At 40.7% G+C, this 19,848-nt stretch overlaps 1 protein-coding gene across 2 annotated transcripts in view; it reads right to left on the bottom strand.

The window, feature by feature from the left end:
- rhpn2 (rhophilin, Rho GTPase binding protein 2) overlaps positions 1-19,848 on the bottom strand; it is a 40,168-nt gene that overhangs the window by 8,131 nt on the left and 12,189 nt on the right. For both annotated transcript variants that reach the window (XM_086025272.1, XM_086025271.1), the window contains exons 2-9: positions 18,464-18,579; positions 13,742-13,870; positions 6,521-6,596; positions 6,170-6,247; positions 4,747-4,871; positions 4,498-4,664; positions 3,817-4,161; positions 660-779 (exon numbers count right to left, since the gene is read on the bottom strand). In XM_086025272.1, coding sequence (XP_085881398.1) covers positions 660-779; positions 3,817-4,161; positions 4,498-4,664; positions 4,747-4,871; positions 6,170-6,247; positions 6,521-6,596; positions 13,742-13,870; positions 18,464-18,498 — 1,075 coding nt within the window. In that variant the 5' untranslated portion in view covers positions 18,499-18,579. The remainder of the gene's footprint in view (positions 1-659; positions 780-3,816; positions 4,162-4,497; positions 4,665-4,746; positions 4,872-6,169; positions 6,248-6,520; positions 6,597-13,741; positions 13,871-18,463; positions 18,580-19,848) is intronic.

Raw genomic sequence — 19,848 nt, 5'->3', positions numbered from 1 at the left:
AAATTACCCTGAAAAACAAACGGCTTACGTATTTTTTGATTCCGATAAATTGCGCACGTACACGCACAAACAAGAGAACATGCTCTGTAACTTCCACTAACAACCCAGGCTAAACTCCAATTTCCTAGTCTTGCAGTCGAGATGTATCAACAAACAGTTCTTCCTTGTTTCTGTACAATTTTAGTAATTGGATAGGTATTTGACATCTTTTGGCATCAAAGGGTTTTTTATTTAGAAAGAGCACAAAAAACGGAAATTGGTGACTTTTTCGGCAAATAGCTGCTGATAAGGTATGCAGAAAAAAACACTAAGCGGCGATTCACTGTATTAGGACATGCACAAATGACACAATTTGTGCATAAAGATTATATTACGTGGAATGCACAAAAACAGCATATAATAATAAGCTTTTTTTTTTTTTATTCCTATGACGGCGCTGAATGCATTTGAGAACGTCAAGACCCAATTATAGTACAGAAGTCAAGTGCATACTAACCATGAAGCAGTGTAATTAAAAGCAAGGCTTGCAGTAAATGCTGATCCAGATAAACCAGAGACCCATACTTCAAATAAAAGCAACCAAGGAATGGCAAACGCAAAAGATTCTGCACACATGAATCATGAGACGCAGCCCTCGGGTCACATGATGGCGAACTTACCAACTCGCTCTCGCTCAGATGCCTTCTTCAGAATGTCCAGAGGAGAACAACCGTCTGGGAGGTGATCATACACTTGGGACAAGGTCTTTTCCTGCTGGTCCTCGTCGTCGCCCGGACCAACTGGACACACGCAGAACACGCACAACGGGCATGACTTTTAGATTGTGCAGTTCACCAGTTAGCCAGGTTTTCGGTCTGAGTTCGAGTTTCTGTACTCAGCCACATGTTTTTAGGTCATTACGTTTTTATTTTTAACCGGTTTGTGTTTTACAGTGTGCGTGTCTCAGGTCATTATGGGATTATTTTTTAACTTGTACAGTATGTATGTATGCGTGTGCGTGTGTGTCTGTGTCCTGGGGGACAAGTGGCAGGACACATTGTTTTTTTTTTATTAATACAAAGCATTTTTGAGTGAACTTGCATTTTATGTATGAAAAGTGCTGTACAAATGAAGTTTGATTCGTTCTTACTAAAACGCTGCTCATAAAGTATTGCTTAGCACCTGTTCTTACTTCCTTGCACAGCTCTCCAAATGAAGCCAAGTGTGCTTGCTTTGGGCCGTTTATGGAAAACAGACGTGTAAAACTAAATATAATTCAATATTCTACATTTAAACAGCAAAATGTTCAACCAAACTATATAATGCAATTTAATGAAAGTCATTTCTCTTAATATTTCATATAATGAACGCCATCAAAGGGTTAACAGAGATTAGCATGTTATCACATAAAATATTACGTTTACTTCATTTTGTCCCTACTGGGACTCCGTATTCGTGCAGTTAATGGGTCTGTCCATTCACTGTTTTGCACAGGAATCCCATAATGAGCAGCCCCCCCCCCCCCCCCCCCCCGCCCCTTACCAGACCACTACTCAGTCAACATCCCATTCATGACACAAAGTACTCTTCGTCCCCACACTTAATCTCACAGCATGCTAAAGTCATTAGCGGCGAAAAGATGCCATTACAATCACAAAAGAACAGGCTTCCTTCTCTCTTATTGGGACTTTTCTTTTTCTCTGTCAGCTCTCAGCAATTCTTGGAAATGAGACTCTTTTTAGCCGGTGTGTGAGCGTGTACGTACGTGTGGTTGTGTGAGTCTCTAAATAGCCCTTATGTAACAGCATTGGGGCCTGAAGTGAGTTGGGCTGAGGAAAGTGATTTCATCCACTAACAGCAACCATTCACATCCCGACTGACAGTATGTACAGTATGTATGTACAGGACGCATGTCTTTGTTATAAACAATAACTATGGGTACACCACCCTGAACTATCCAGTCAAGAGTTGGGCAAACTATGGCTTGTTGGCCACATACAGTAGGTCAAACTTTTTTGATCCGACACACCAAGCATTTACAATATTAATGGCCATATGGTTAATAATATTAATTCAATTTACATTATTTTTCTAGGGCGGCAAATGTATGTAGGTAAAATACATCAAGTTGATTTTCATATTAAAGTAATATTAAATCGTTTTTGTTTTTTTTTAACATTAGACCGTATACAATTATTTAACTTCTGATTTAAAAAAAAACCGGACAAAATTAGGGTTGCACAATATATCGAAAAAATATTGTTATCGCGATAGTGGCCTATGCAATATGCATATCGCAAAGACATGCAATAACTGTCTTATGGAATTGTATGCTTTTATTTGAATTTGACCAGTCAGATGCAGACTTAAATGTGCATCGCATCGCCACCCAATGGGTGGACATTATCTAAATGAATTACAATGAATTAGCTAAGAACACATTGAGATTGCTTAACGTGCTGCATGAAAAAGTACTGCTTTCATTAGATAATAAAAATGTAATTTCTTGAAGTATATGCTAAATATTGCAATAATATTGATATGGCTATAGCAGCATTAAAGAAGACGGTGAGACGTTCGTAGCATGTGGGACATGCTTTGCCAGCCCCCGTTCTCGAACATCACGCTCGTTTAGGATTTCAATCAAGTGTGCAGGTGTATCTGATCGATTGGCCGGCGAGCATATTCACTATTTTCACATGCACACATCAGCTCCATGAGTCATGGGAGAATAACAACTAAAAGATACAAGTAGATAGCAGACATATTTGGGATCTATGAGATAAACAAAACCAGCCTTTTATCTATAAGCACACAATCAAGCTTCTGTTTAGAACAGTGTCTCTCAACCTTCATTGAGCCAAGGCACATATTTCAGATAGAAAAATCTCACAGCACCAAATCAAAGAGATGCTGATTATTAAACATCAGAGATGCAGATCACTACAATAAACGCTAATCAAATTTCACTTGCTCTGACCAACCAATCAGCTGACATAAAAATACTGCTTTGGCGCGCTGAATAATACATCTGATTGGTTAAAGAAACATTCCCGTTAGAATATTTGAATAATTTGAAGGACCGGAATTTGAACCCTTCCACCCAGGCTCAGTATTTTTGAAAGACCGTACATTTTTGGGGAATCTTGTCATGTTGCTACTGATTGTGTTTAAAGGCCTAGATAGACCAATCCGACGTTGGCCAACTGTGACCAACGCAGTAACGCCTGTGGCCTCTGACCGACTCTCGGCTCGTCGCTTTGGAAAAAAATGACAAAAGTACACCGCAAAAACAGACAGCGAAGCTGAGCATTAAGTAACTTCTGCACATGCGTGAGATGTAATACCCCTCCATACCATCGGTGGCGGTAGTCACTATTCCTCATGGTTAGAAAAAGCCAACTGGAAAGCTACTAGCGGGGGCGGAATATAAGAATGTAAATAATGCATTCCGCTGTATTTTTCGCTCATGATGAACTCGCACGCGAAGCAAACCCTCACTTGACACAGTGTTGTGCAATACTTACATTGTCAACCCTCGCTCGTGTACTTGTAAGAAGATTAAGGCAGCAAAGGCGAAATTCAAGGATTTCCGTCGCTGACTGTTTATCCGCATTCATCACTTCCTGTTCTTGCCCCGTGCGCTGAGCCGCTAGCTAACAGCCAATCAGAGTGAGCAAATGTCACGACTTGTGACGCCGATTGAACATGCTGAACCGCCCACCTTACGCTTCCCGATGGGATCCGATGTTACGACGTGTTCGCGACATCAATCAAACGGCGCAAAGACACTTCCCCACATCGGAATGGTCTCTTAACAATAAACAGTGGATTTACCGTGATGGTCCAGCAGGGCCGAGGCCACAAAGTAGTGCGCCATGGAGCGATAGTGGTTGGTCTTCACTTGAGACATAGTGGACCAGAAAAAGGGCACGTTGTCTTTCACCGGTGTCTGGATCATGGACTGGTGGACGTGGTCGTAGACCTCTGACACCTTGGCCGCCTCCTGCGCCATCCTGAGCAGGGACAGAACCTCGTTGCGGACGCCGGGCAGGGCGAGTTGCTCGAAGAGACACTCTTGCGCCTGCGCCAGCATCATGCGGATGAGCATGGCCAGCATGGCAGGACTCATGTCGTAGCTGGGTGTGTGTGTGAACGTCTCCTTAAGGTGGTTCAGGATGCCTGAAAGAGGAGCAACAAAAATTGTTCATTCTTTTAAATCAAGGCCAACTACAGGCCAGAGATTACTACTTGTAAACTCAAATTTATAGACAAGTTACTCCTTTGTCACTCACTAAAGTGATTCAGCTCACTTGAGTCAGTGTTATCGACTGTGATTATGTCCGTGGACTGACACAACAGAAGCATCTAAATCTACTGTGTTTTCCGCCGAGTTCTCGCACCGATACAACCCACCGGTAATCATCTGAGTCAATGTTTCCAGTGAATCCGCTACCTCAAGTCAGTGAACTGAGACAACTGACTCTTCTGAGAGTAATCTGTTGACAATCTTCATACCTGCTGCCTTCTGGAAGGCCGAAATGGCCTCCCTCAGGCCGGCCGATGTCTGCCGGTCGCTGCGGGTGCCGATCTGTGAGAAGAGGGCGGCCATATTGAAGAGCATGCTGGCCTTCTCCAGCGACAGGTTTTGCTGGCACACTGGGACACCTGTGAAGGAGTCATACCTGAAAGCAAAGATGAGAAGCATATTGTCAATTGCTGAAATTTAACATTGGCGATCAACTTGGAGACCTTGTTAGAGCGTACCAAGTGAAGAAGATGCTACTGTGATGCGTGGGTGAGAAGAATCGACTCTCCACCAGCGGAAGATGATTGAAGTACTTCGCCAGCAGCTCCACGCCAGCCTCGCTCCGACTTGGTGTCCTGCACGCCTGGAAACCAAAACAACATAAAGTTGGTCATCCATTTTATAGATGTCAGCAAATCTCGCAAGATCAGTCAACACCAATTCATCAGAGAGTGAGAACAAATTTTCTAGTTTTTGCCTTTTATTCTTAACTGTGGTTAACCTTTTTTGCATACACTTCTACAACAGTTAACATAAAACATTTCTTAGGCTTTGATGAGTTGGTTCTATCAGTTTACTGTCTTGAGTTCGCAGACTGACCAGCAACACAACGGAGTCTGATAACTCGGTTGTATCAGGTGACTGACTCGAGTTAGTGGACTCATCGGAAACATCATGAACTTTGAATGATTAGGTCTTATTGCTTCACTTCAAACACTTCAGACATTTCCCTCCATTATTTACTGTTTAAAAATTGCTCCAAGTGTTACAATTTTGTTTTGAATCTGAATCTTTTTTTCTTTGGTGCTAGGTCATTTGAAACAGACAAGCTCATGGTGACTCAAGACTGTAGTGCGGTACTGCTGTACACACTGATGTAATAAATAAACTAAAATAAACATTTGATTAATAGGGATAAAGATGTTCCTCAGGTTATGTCATAATACAGTGACTCATCAGGCCATTGTAGATTCCTCGCCACAAACAAAACCAGAAAAAGAGTCATGGTGGTTGTACGGAATGTGGGTGTGTCAAAGATAATAATAAAATGTGTCTTATAGTACCACCGACTCAAACCAAGGTGTGGTTCAGTGGAATTGTTAAGTTGAAGTTAGTTTGGTAGAGCTCTGAGCTTGTGGAGATGAGTTATTAGAGATGTGTGCTTTTACGAAGACTCTTCAAACCGCCACTACCCTCTGACTACATGCAATGACAACAAAAGGACAATTCAGGTTTAGCATCATCCTTCTGTCTAGTACACATTGTTTCAATTGGGTAGCGATTAAAAAAAAAAAAAAAATCTACAGTAGGAGTGGTTGGCCCTTGATGGAGAAGTGGAAATGGCAAAATGTTCTGAAAATGTCAGCTATAAAACAAAATGGCAGGTTTCTTGGGGCTTTTCAGCCATGTGTCCTTGTGACTTTTTTGTGAGTCTACCCATGGTAGACATGCCTTTCTAATGTATTACGGCTATGAGAAACTGGCTTGACTGGGTGAATATTTCAATTCGGGGGAACGCTACCAAGTCAATTCTCAGAGGAGTGAGTCATTAAACTTTACGGCCACATTGCGCTCCCACACAATGAGGAAAACAACAATTAGTGGCAATTTAGCCTTGGAAATTTTCAAAATTTTGTGGGCATGCCATCTGAGTGCATCTACCTGCCGCAAGTCCATTAAGTCAGCAAGCTCATCTTCGTAGTTGGCTCCATCTTCGTTGTAATGCGAAACAATGTACTCCTGTTGGAAACAAATGTCACAAAATAGTTGAGGTTTAGCCATGTTTGTCTTGAAAACACAATCACTTATTTTCGTATTTCAGTACTGTATTTTCGTCTCAGTATTGTTTTGTTCCTGAGTGAGAAAAATATTTCACAGAGTGGCAGAAGCACAGATGTGTTGACCCAAAAACATTGAACAAGAAAAACTATTCTAAACTACGATGCAACATTAGCACTTTAGCTTTTAGGTCAATAATCCAACCGGTGAAGCATCTATATTAGTGTATCTTACCCTAAATGGCGTGGAGAAGTCAACTTCTTTGGTCTCCTTCAGACCCAGGGCAATGAGCGGGATGTTGGCCATTTCCCTGTGAGAAAAACACACAAAAAGACAAATACAGAATATTTTAAAATAACATTTTCAATCATTCAAAGTTTACCTTATTAATTACAATAATATGGCAGGCGTTTTGTTTTGCAATTGTTCAGAAATGTTGAAAGTCCTTTAAGCTATTACTTTTAAAATCGGTCCCATTAAAATGGTATTAAAGAAGAAAAATAGCTTGTTAAAAGGTACAGTATATCATAAGATGAAATATGAGCTAGTAAAACTAACAAACAACAACTGTGATGTCACAAAAAGTTACAGTGCCTCCGGAGAGGATTCACAGTGCTTCACTTTTCCACATTTTGCCACATAACCTAATTTCATATTGGATAACATTAGTTTCTTTCCACAAACTTCTACATACAACATCCCATTACGACAATGTAGCTTCGACCATAACTTGAGCGAGAAGAATTCCTAACTAAAAGCTTGTAGTAGTCACTTAAAAGCACATTATGGCTAACCAGCCAAAGGCTAATTAACTAAGGTCCAATACAGAGCAGGAAAGACAGCAATTGTAATCATTATTAGTCATGATTGAATACCTTAATATTGTGCTGTAGTGGGCTGCTTCATGCTGAGAATTGTTTCTAATGTATTTGACAAAAACAAGAGATCCAAAGCAGATAATTGTTCACGAGCTGTTGCAAACTTAAAGTCCAATATCGCGCAAGAAACAAACAATTAGGTAACTACCTAGCCGACTGTTATTTTCATTTAGTGAATACGTGAAAGTTGCTATATTCATCCAATTCTGAGCTCATTAGGCTCAGGTTCGCAGGTGTTTTAGATTTAGTGCAACACAAAGTCCACACAATTGTGTGTTAAGGAAACCTCCTGGGGTGTTTTTCTTTCTTTTGGACTCTACTAACACAAACCAGGCACTCATAAAGCACCATGTTGATCAGTAGCGATCTGCTGTGGTTACAGGAAGCTGCCGACAGATGGAACACGGGTTCTTAATATCAAGGTGAACGATATGCAAACTTGCGAAAGCAACTACTGCTTCTGCCTGCCAAACAGGCTAGAGAGGATCACGTTCCTGTTCCTGCTGACTCTTGTGAATCTCAGACACTTTCCTCTACTAAGAGGATGAGCTCACCACTTTCTGGTTTGGCTGAAGGCTCTCAACCAAATGAGTGCATCTGCTCTGAAAAACCTTTAAACCTGCACACGCACATACTCGCATGTATGCACACTCCCTCTCACCTCTCACTGAAGTGTTCAAGACACGGAACAGACCCTGAAGGATCTTGTTTACATTTCAAAGTGCTCGACGTGAACCCTGAACTACATTACAATGGGGAAAAAAAACACTGTTGAGGTTTTCAGGGTACTTGAACGTTTCAGGAATCCAAACCCAGAAACACAGCTGACTTGGACAATTCACAGATTCAGATGAATTGGTTGTATCAGTTTAGTGACTTAAGTTATCGGACTTAGCAGAAACACTGCAGAGATGAATCTGTTGAGTTGATTTGCTGACTCAAGTTAGAGGACTCATTCAAAACACTGCAGACTCATTTAATTCTTAAATTCGTATGGCTTGCTTGTGTCAGATCAATGACCTAAATTAGGGGACTCCACAATAACACAGTGAGTTCATCTTAGTTGGTTTGATCGGTTCACTGACTGCAGTTACTGGACTAACCAGAAACACCACACACTCAAATGACCCTGAGGATCTCTTAGCTGATTCAAGTTAGGCCGGTTACACACATGAAGTAAATCGGGTTGTTCTAGTCCCAATTTTGCCCCTTCCCGACCGAGGATGTCAAACGACCAACTATTTTATAACTTATGAGAATGCCCTATAAAATTATCCTTATGTCTGAGGTGTGTTAAGAGTGCCTTTATCTCAATAATTGAGTCCCAAACAGATCGGGCCAACAATCTTAAATATTAAACTTATTCAATATTCAGGGAAAGACGACAACTCTCGAGTCATGTGACTCCGTCAAGTGTGACGTGAACGGAATGTAGCCAATCAAAGAAGTCGTCTAACTGACGAACAAGGAAGTGGTGGTGAATAACACAAAATGGCCGTTTCTCAATATGGAGAATGCAGAGTACGGTCTTGTGAACTCGCCAAGTAGGGTCTTCCTAAGAATGTACGATAACTTCTTCCTAAGAATGCGAGTCTCTTTGTAAATTGGAACGGCTGCGTATTTGTTAACTTACTCCACGTACTTCCGTTATAGCAGCATCAAATGGATCTTGGGATATTTTCCTAGCCAAGCCTTCACAAGTACCCAACTGATTCATCCTTGGTTTAAGCTAGGTGACCAAACTGCTAATACATCCTACCCGATGTTTTTTGTATATTCTAAAGTGTCAGTTCTTGTGTCAGACCTATGGCAGGACAGAATCTTAATATGTGTGGTGCTCTGTGTTGAGAGATTCGGAGCAGCGGATCAAAGCATACACAGCACAACCAAAACTGTTCAATTGATTTAGTGCAAACACCTCAGACCCTGATAATTTGGTTGCATCGGGTCACTGATAGATTTAGTGGACACTCAAAATGTGGATATTTTTGTGGACGTGTTTTTTGTTCTCATATTGAATGAATGTTGACAGCAGCACAGTAACGAGAGCTACGTTTATTTTCCCGTGCTTCGTGTGACGCAGGCGATTCGCACACACAGGTGAGCTCGCAGTAAAACCAGTTGAATCCGGTCAGAGTGAGATACAAACCCAGGTACAGTGAGAGCTATTCATTTGGACTCTGGGAAAAACCTAAAAGGATTTTTTTTTGTTACCCCTCAGAGTACTGTGCTTGTATTTCAGCTTCCACCATTCCCATGCACTCTTCATGTTACCCTCACGGAGAAAGCAATCTATTGTAGACTAGTACGATGACGCTGACAATGATAGGACGGGAGGACGGATAGGATAAAATGGAGGACGAGTGTGGCGTTTTGAAGACACACTGAACTCTTATCCTCTTGACTGTTTGGACTCATGGGAACACTAAGAGTGAAATATTTTAAACTCAAATAAACACAGTAGTAGTATTTTTCATTCAGAACATTGTTTTTTCACAATTTTTTTCCCCCAGAGGGACTTCAGCTCTTCATCACGTGTCTCCACTTACAGACCACTTGAAACCTCTTGAAACCATCTGTCCGAACACACAATTGAATGCATGCAGCTTTACTGAAATGCACCCTTACAACTGGACTGACAGGGAATGTCAATTTATTTGTTACATTATATAAAATTGCTTTAAAATATACTACTCCTTAAGTAATCACACACACACACACACACACCCTCTTGCACACACACACAATCACACACACTTCATGCTTCACCCATGACAACCAATAACAACAAAGCTAAGATTGTTGTGCTATGCTAACCATGGTAACCATACAGAGGATCATTAGATAGAAATTGGACAGCTCCTTGATGGTTTCTTCATTTTTCCTCGACATTGTGAAACGGGTCCACTGATGACTTTATAAACTCAACTTGGCCCCACAACAAGCCCTCATTAGTCTTTTTTTTTATGTGCCAGGCCTCTGAGCAGTCACAAACGGGAAGCTTTAAAAGCAGCTTTTAATAAATGGTTAGCGATTCGTGTGTGTGTGTGTGTGTGTGTGTGTGTGTGTGTGTGTGTGTGTGTGTGTGTGTGTGTGTGTCAGGGAGACCATCGACCTCATAACTCAAGAATCCACAGAACCACATTATTGTCTCCCGTTGGCTTATTACATTAATACTTTTACCAGCTGGGTGACAGCTAAATGGCTTTCCAGCCATTACAAATAATGGAAACAGAAATAATCCAGTGTTTCCGGTGAGTCTGCTAACTCGAGTCAATGAACCGATGCAGCCAAATCAATCGGGCGCGATGTGCTTGGTGAGTCCGCTAACTTTCATGAGTGATGCAGTTACGACCTAGTCATCTGAGTCGAATGTTTTTTTTAGTGAGTCCACTTTTGTCAGTAAGCCGATTAAACCAAATCAACAGAGTCCAATGCATTTCAAGTTAAATCGGCTAATGAACCAATTTATCCAAATCATCGGAGTCACTGGTGTTTTAGGCGAATCCACTTTGCTTTGCCATTTTGGCTTTGTTTACTGTTAAGCATCAGTCAACCAGAACAGTCATAAAGTTTAATGGAGAGTCCGACTCCTGATTCACTTGCAAGATACAAATCAACCCGAGTGATTTAGGAACCAACCAGCTCGACTTTCCGTGTATATTTGAACGTTGTATGAAAGATAAACAAACAAGAATCTCTTCCTTAATTAACATCATTAAAGAGTCGTGTCTCTTCCTTAATTAACATAATCAAAGAGTATAAGCTCATTAGCGCTAACCTGCCACTCGCCATTTAAGAGAGTTGCAACTCACCTAACAGGCAGGCGTGCGAGGAAAATTATCGACCACAACCGCAAAAACTTGTTTTATTGCGAAGCCTTAGTCTTCCAAAAACCAACCTGTCTGGTTTCAAAACAACAAATAACTCCAGTGCTTCATCTTTGTCAGCGTCGCCTTTACTCTGGCATTAATTGTCAATCACCACACGGCGCATGTTTGTCATCGGAATTTTGTCATCGGAATTTTGTCATGCAGTGAGTTACTTTTTAACGCGTGATGGTGACAACATGGATTTAAAGATAAAGGAGACAACTGTTGAAAGCATCAACTGCTTTGCATCGCTACAGTTAGCATCTTCTATGCAAATACATTTGACTGCCTTTGTTACAATATGGTGGGGCTATGCGAATCCACGCACGCAAAAGTCTGCTAACTCAAGTCTGCGAACCATTTCCGGTGAGTCCACTTGAATGAGTCAATGAATCGATATATAACTGAATGATTTAAGTCTGTTGCACCTTTGGTAATTTAACAACTCGAGTCAACAGAGGACGCTGAATCATCAGAACCTGCCGTGTTTCCAGTGAATCCACTGACTTGGGTCAGTGAACTAATGAAATTGGGTCAGTGAGTCTGCTAATTTCAGTCAATGGATCGCTATGACTCAATATGTTTCGCGTGAATCCGCTAACAGGGGTCAATTACGCAATAAAACCCAATCATCCAAGGTTTACATAATGTGTACTGTAGGAGAATGGACAGATAGTTAATTTGCATTGTTTGCATGTATGTCAATTAGGGATAAACCGATTAACAGCCGATAAGATATCAATCTGCAAGAGCTATTTATTTACATTTTCAATTAACTTTATAAGAGATGTTGCTGACCCTGGGAGTTTTCTGCACTAGGGATGTCACGATTGAATATTTTTAGACTTGATTATTCCATCAATTAACTGAATAATCAGAACCAATTTTATTTAGCATTAACGTGCATTACAAAAACATTTTCTCCACAATTACTGTTTATTAATTTATCCAGATGTTTGGAGCTTTTTTGTTAGCCTGCGTCTTCGTGTCGCGGGGTTGCCTCCCAAGCAGTCGCGTGCGGTGTCTGACACTGTTTGCAGCCGCCACCTTCTGCCTGAGTGAAGTGGCGTGAGAGTGAGGTAAGCCCTAATCAAACAAGCGCCAATGTTCAGCGAACAAAAAGTTCCAGCGAGGCTGACTGCACAGCCGAGTACGTGGAACGTGCCATTTCGGCTGTTCCGTTCCAAATTGGACGGCGTGTTGTAGGTAAAAAAACTGGGGCCATTCCTCATCCAAATAAATGTGCACATCTACTCATTTCCACTTCAGTCTCTGTAAATATCCTGACCGGTGTTTAATGCTTCGCCCGTCCTAACTGTGATCAGCAAAGAAGCAGTGTTTTGTTTTTTGTTTTTTAAGCAAAGAAGCAGTGTGCGCTCGTACCAGCATAAATCTATGTAGCTCTGCTCACTTCTACATTTCCTCATTCTCATATAAATCAGCAATGGAGAGGTTAATCCTTTTGGTATGTTGAAGTGGGCATTAGTAGGGATGTCCACATAAATGTTGGTGCCAATTGATAGCTGTTTTTGGACGTTATAAGCAATGAAAGGACAATGATTTCCAATGGAGAGTTTGGAATTGGTTCCTCCCGTGACTCCGGCCGAACAACGATAGAATGGTGGGGGGCGCGGCCATTGGCCTAATTAACGAGAGGCGTTATTCATGGAGTTACTTATTTCCTAATTTCTCCAAAATGAATGGATAAAATAGCAAATGGCAATTCTTTTCATTTTCCTGATAAAAAAATATACAAACTGAACTTGTTAGTGAAAACATGGCCATCCCGGCCCCACCGTCCCTTTAGAAGACAACCCAAACACATTTTTTTCAAGAATATGTTGAAACAAGGCATTCTGATAAATATTGTGTTTGTGGAATAAGAGTTAATCCACCCGTTTTTAGCCATCTCTTGGGGGCAGCCATTTTTTCACTTCTGTCGACTGAAAATGACATCACATTTGCTCAAGGATCAGGTAATGACCAATCACGGGTCACCTGTTTTCTGAAGCTGAGCCGTGATTGGTCATCACCTAAGCCCTATGCATTTGTGATGTCATCTTCAGTTGACAAAAGTGACAAAATGGCCAGCCCTTGAGCTAGCTAAAAACGGCTGGATTTCTCATATTCCACAAACACAATATTAACCAGAATGCCGTGTTTAGTGGGCCTGCATAGAATATATTCTGGAAGAAAATATTTGGGTTGACCTTTGGGTCCTCTTTAAACACATTTTTAAAAAGTTAATAAACTTAGTTCTTTTTTATTTGGACACCAATATTTTCCCGGCTTCAAATAGCATTTATTGGCCTCCTTGACTACGAATAACTCGTTATCAGTCCTGAGAAAAAAAACATCACTCTCTAAGTTACCGGATACTGTATATACAGTAGAACTTCACATTATGTATGGATATACAGTACTTTGAGTAGAGAGAATGTTATGCAAAGCTACAAACAAATATGATACAGTCGCACTGACTGACTGACGACCCCGTGCGTCAGGCGACTGGCTGCGGCACACAGCTGTGTTTAAATGACCGCAGGGGGCAGCACTAGCCTGCCATTACAGACCAATAATGACCACTCCTCACCACAAGCAGCAGCAGATGTTTTTCCCTAATGTGTCTTTGAAAAACAGCCAGTCTAACCACCGCGTGCGCATATATACTGACGGGGAAGATGGCCGCCATCACCCATACTCACTGGCTGCTCTGGTAGACCTCCACAGAGCTGTTGAGTCCTTCCAGCTGACTCATGAGGAGCTGCAGGTTGGAGTTGACATAGCTCAGCTCCAGCAAGACCATCTCCTTCACTTTGTTGTTGGAGGTAGCCCTGCGCACACACAAACATACGCCAATGTCAGCCTTGTTATTATATGCTATAATGCCGCCAGACCACACGCCTGCGTCATGCTACCTTACTGTCAGCTGTCATCCAAGTCCAGTTTCCATCAAGTGCTTCAATAAAATATGGAAGGTGCCAAAATCAGTACAGTAAAGCCCCCGGTATCCGTGGGGGATAGGGACCGAGTAATGCCGCAAGTAGTGAAAAAATGTGAGTAATTGCCATCTCCCTCAAAACTGTTAATAATTGCCGATATTAATTGTTTAAACAATTGACGCCCAAACTTTTCCCACTGATTGCCACATTAAATAGAAGAAAAAAGGACAACACATCACCTTGTGTTCATGAAACAGGCTGAAACCACTCCCCCCTCCCCCCAATAAATGAATAAATAAATAAATAAACACACACACACATGCATATATATATATATATATATATATATATATATATATATATATATATATATATATATATATATATATATTTTTTTTTTTTTTTTTTTTTTTTCGCCCTCAATTTTCATGGAAAACGCATAGTGAATGTTTATCAGCATGCTATTTAAGAAAATTATTGCACTATTGGTCAACTTTAAATTGTGTAACAACTCTGCACATCATCTGCACAACTGACTCATTGCGTTGTAATTATCATAACTATTGAACTACTGGTTATTAATTTTCACTATGTTTGTTTGATGACTCTCTGCATTACTTGCATAGCTGTCATTGTTTCGTATTAAGCACCAATGGCATAGTTGCATCACGTAAAGACTCTCTGTGCTTATGTGTCATGTCCTAAATGTTCTTTTTGTTCTATTGTTGCTTGCTCTGCGATACATGAGTGGCTGATACTAATGGAGAAAAATTCCTTGAGTGTTTCTACATACATGGCCAATAAAGATGATTCTGATAAGAAACCAAAAAAAAAGACACTAACCCAAATGCATTTCAATGGGCCTCAATTACATACGGTATGTAGGTTAGCATACTGTGTGCTAAGCAGTTCAATGTATTAATTAAAAGAAAAAAAACTGTCTACATGTCATCGGTGACAAAGCAAAAATTCAATGTATTAATTAAAAGAAAAAAAACTGTCTACATGTCATCGGTGACAAAGCAAAAATCTAGTATTATTACGGTACTACTTTCATATCTACTTTAAAACGTATTTTTATCTTTTAATTCAAGAAAACCCTGTATGAGATCATAACATTGACAAATTTGCTAAATAAAACTTTTTAATTTATTAAATTAAAAAAAAAAGTGATCTCTTGCAACATTACATTTTTCACAACATTTAAATATTTTATAATTTTAAATTTAAAATGTTTTCCTTTAAAAAAAAAAAACATCCGCAAACTGTTTTTTTTTTTTTTTTATGATAATGTTGTAGAATGACTTTTAAATTATAGTAAAGGTTGATGAAATCATAGTTTGCAGTAGTAGTATGTTTACAGTTTAATATAGGCTAAGTATTTTTATTTTTTTTATTTATTATTTATTTATTATTTATTTTTTGGGGGGTTGGGGGGTCGCAAACCAAAAGGTCCGTAGCAAGTGTCTGCACAGCCTAGATAAGGTTGCATTGACATGCATTGATTGCCCTGTTTGCCTCTGGATGCTTTGTGTGCATCAGGCTGATAAGATGCAACGTTTCGTTATCTGCCGTTCTTTGTCACGGGAGTCATGTTGCTTGGCCGTCGTCAATCAAAGCCTGTCGCGTGGTCACCTCTCTTAACTTCTAATTACAGAGGTTGTCGTTTTTACGAATGAAACGGTGAAACAGAGTTGCGCATTGAGGTTTCCACGCTATGTTGCAGCAACAGAGGCCACCGATGGAAAATAAACAGTGCCACTACTCATTGGACCTCCGACAAGGTGCTTGAACTGACTGACTAAGCAACCAAATAACTAGTTAACCCAATAACCAACCAAACATCTAAGACATTAACTAACCTACCAACTCACCAACCGATGGACTAGTCTACCTAGTTGGAAGTGAAACCCAAACCCTGGCTCAAACCTTAATTTGAAACCCTAACACCTTCTTTAAACCTCCAATCCAGCCCTGAAACCTTGGTGTGAAACCATAACTCGAAACTAGGGGTAGACCGATTGTCGGCTGGGCCGATTATCGGCATTTTGGCGATTATCGGCATCTGCCTTTTTTGTTTTTATTTTAAGGCCGATAAATCAAAAATTGCTTTATTTGTGCTTGCTGCAGAGTGCTTCTCTCTTTCTGTTTGTTGCACGACTGGCCCTGGCTGCACAGGCAGATTGGCCCGCCCAAAGCACCATCTGATTGGTTCCTTGTGAAGTGCGTAACAGCCAATCAGCGTAAAGCTGCGTGTGTGCTCCCTGCTCGCTCTCTCTCTGTATCTCCTGGACGAGCCAGGCACATACACGACGGGAGTGGGCGAGTTAGTAGTTCAAGGTAATGCGATAGACTTCGCCGAAATTTTTGTAAATGTCAGTCTACTATAACATTAATATGAGCCCTTCTATGTCATATAAACACAAGGGGCAGTTCTGCTCGCCACCGTAAGCTGCCTTGCGGCTCAAGCTAACCACTCCCCCAATGTCACAACAGTTAATTTGCGTTGCGAATGACATGGCTCCTGAGAGAAGTTGCTGATAATATCGGGAAATGGCGATAAAAGTAAGACGTGAGAGAGTGCCAGTGTGTGCGTGTCTGTGTGTAAGCCACGTAATGAAAAGCTAAACTCAACTTTATTTATAGAGCACTTTAAAACAACCACCGCTCCAAGTGCTGTACATGGTGCAAAAATTGACGGCAAAGTACTGCATGTGCTAGTCCGGTCTTGGAAACATGCTGATTTTTCTGGCTAGTAGCTGCGTTGGGGATTCACTTTTATGTTTTTGAACTTTAAAACAAAGGTGTGTGCAAGATAAACATTTCATTTATAGTAGATTTTTAGAAAACCATTTACTGTAAGGAGATATTTGTTAGACATGCAGTTGAGCCTGGGAGCTCCCTGCACTTTTTTGTGAGACTTAAAACAAAGTTGTCTATTTTTTAAGATCTAGGAAAGCTTTAACATCTTGTAAATCACTGAAGTTGTTTAATAAACATGGAATTAAAAGCATTTAAACTAAGTCAAGTGTTTGAGTTTTAATTTTTCATAAATTTGACACCATTTTACCACTTTCTTCTACAAATAAATATCGGCTTCAAATATCGGTTATTGGCCGACTTGACTACTAATAATCGGTATCGGCCCTGAAAAAAAGCCAATCGGTCTATCCCTGCTCGAAACCCTGACCCAAAATTAGAAACCTTGACCATGTCTTGACTTGACTGCTACCTTACAACTCGCACCGTGCTGGACGGCGTCTGTAGTTAACAAATACATGTAATAGGTGCCCTTCAAAGACAAATAGCGCTTAGTGCGGGAATTGACAAAATGTCAAACCTAAATATAACACACAACACAATATGTGCAGTACACAAACCAGGACACTGACAGCAGAGACATTAAACAGGATGGTTTGTCTTTTTTACCTTGGATAAGATAACGGCCAACTGGTCAGACCAGACCGATTTCACCTGTTGCTGATAGACACGCACACGCACGCACGCACACAAACAGAACTGCAAGGACGCAACAAAAAGGGCTGCAGTCAAGGCATCAACAGTGTGTTGTATTCTTTACAAAAGGCTTTACCTCACAGTGCACGTACAGCTATGTGGAAGGGAAAAAAAAAAAAAAAAAAAAAAAGTTGATTTGCTCCTCAGCAGGGCAGACTATGTGAAGCACTGCAGGAATGCCAGACGCCAGACAAGAAGAGGCTGCAATGTACGCATGCACACACACACACTTCTTTATTAAAAAGTCCTTCTATTTGGAAGTTTTGTGCTATGCTTTTTGTTCTGTTTTCTTGTTTGCATTGAGGGCAGCCCAGAGGAAGAGACTTCAAAGTTTTATTAACAGCGTGGGTGTGAACATGCAGCACATTTTTCATGCCCAGGTGCTATTTTAAGCAATGATAAATATAAAGATAAACAGAGATACATTAGCTACTTTATTCATCCCGGGAGGGAAATTAGCGTAACATAACGTCACGTCACGTAGCGTAGCGTAACATAATATAATATTTTTAAAAAATACTTTCCAATTTTAAAGAAATAATTGTTGGGTCCTCAAGAGCCTCAAACATGACCCGGATTTGAAAGACTAACCCTGTGTTGAAATACTATTCGTGGCTTTAAATTCTAATCTGAAATCCAAACTTCTACTTGAAAAGCTAGCTCAGGCCTAAAACCTTAATTTGAAACCCTAAAAAGGGGCGTGTCTCCCTAATTTGAATCCCAATGCCATTGAGTTTGGCTGCCATGTTTCTGTCCATATACAGTGGCTTCTTTGTTTCCTAAGCATGCTATTGTTCAGGATTGTTGCTACCTGCAATCCTGCACTGACTCACCTTTGTCCTTTCAGAACTGGTGATGACTTATGAGGGGAGGTAGAATCCGACACAAGCATGAGTGACAGCGTGCCAATGTGCTGATGTGAAGCCGTGCAAATGCATGTGAAGGCGCGTTTGTGATTTGTCTTCTTACTTAAGAAGGTTCTCGGCTCCTGCTCGCATCCTCATTTCCTTGATGATCTGCTGGTTCAGACCGGCTCGCTTGTTCTGCAGCCTGCTTCGTCCGGTCTGGGCGAACGGGTTGCAGCCCTGGTGGACACGAAAGATAAACACATAGTTCAGTTGACTGTTGGTCTTTTGGTCCTATAAGGCCACCGTACGTTCACCGTGTATCATGCGGAAGTCAAGACAAACCGAAACACGAGATTTATTGTCTTCAAAACCTCATCCTAGGTTGAAACCCTCATTTAAAGCCTCACACTGTGTCTTGAAACCCAAACTTATAAACCCAAAACCTTACTAGAAATTCAACGTAGGACTCCTAAACACATTTGGAAACACCAACCGTAGCTTGAAAAGCTAAACCTGGCCTAGAACACTGAATTAAAGCATAACCTCTATTGAAACACAAATCTAAAACCTTACACATTGTTCAAAACCCTAACCCAAGGTTAAAAACCTAACCCTGTCTTGAAACGCAAATTTCAAACCCAAACACTGGCTTGATATCCTACCTTAAACTCCTAAACCCATCTTGAAACTCCCATTTTGAAACCCTAATTCTGCCCTGGAAGCCTAATTTAAAGTATGACCCTTCTTAAAACCCTAAACATTGCTTAAAACCCTAACCCAGGCTTTAAACCCTAAACCTGTCTTGAAAACCAAACCCTGTTTGAAATCTTATCCTGGGTTTGAAAGCCTCACCCTACTTAAAAACCCTAAAACTGGCTTTAACCCCTCATTTAAAACACTTTTTATTGAAACCCTAATGCAGGCTTCAAACCCTGAATTGTAGCCAAGTGCTGCCTTCCAACCCAGATTTAAAACCTTTGCTCAAGGCTTCAGACTTAAGATCCTAACGCTGGCTTCAATGCCCAATTTAAATCACCACAACCATTTGCTCGAAATCCTAACCCAGACTTGAAACCCAAATTTGAAACCCTAAACCTACCTGTCATTTGAAAACCTAATTTGAAACCTGGCGTTTAGGACAACGACTTTCTTGAAACACTACCATGAAACCTCAAATCTGACTCAAACCCTCATTTGACACCCCCACAAAGACAAAACCCAAACTCAAACCTCAATTTGAAGTTTGAAATTTTAATCCTGGTGTGAAATGACACTCAAAACTCCTGAAACCCTAACCCTAGTTTAAAACCACAATCCTGCCATGAAACAATTGAGTGTTCAAATGTGACTTTAGACCTCCCCGATAGCTGTTTCTAATATTGTAGACATCTTGTTGAGCTTCATGAGAAAACACATACGCACACCAGAAAAACACAGCTGCTGCATGTGCGAAAAGAATAGTGTGTGTGTCATCATTTTGTATTTTAAGGGTTTCCACTGAACCAC

Source organism: Filicampus tigris, chromosome 3, assembly GCF_054856515.1.
Source record: "Filicampus tigris isolate MCC_2025a chromosome 3, RoL_Ftig_1.0, whole genome shotgun sequence".
Lineage (NCBI taxonomy): Eukaryota > Metazoa > Chordata > Actinopteri > Syngnathiformes > Syngnathidae > Filicampus > Filicampus tigris.
This window is presented reverse-complemented; position numbering and strand designations above follow the sequence as displayed.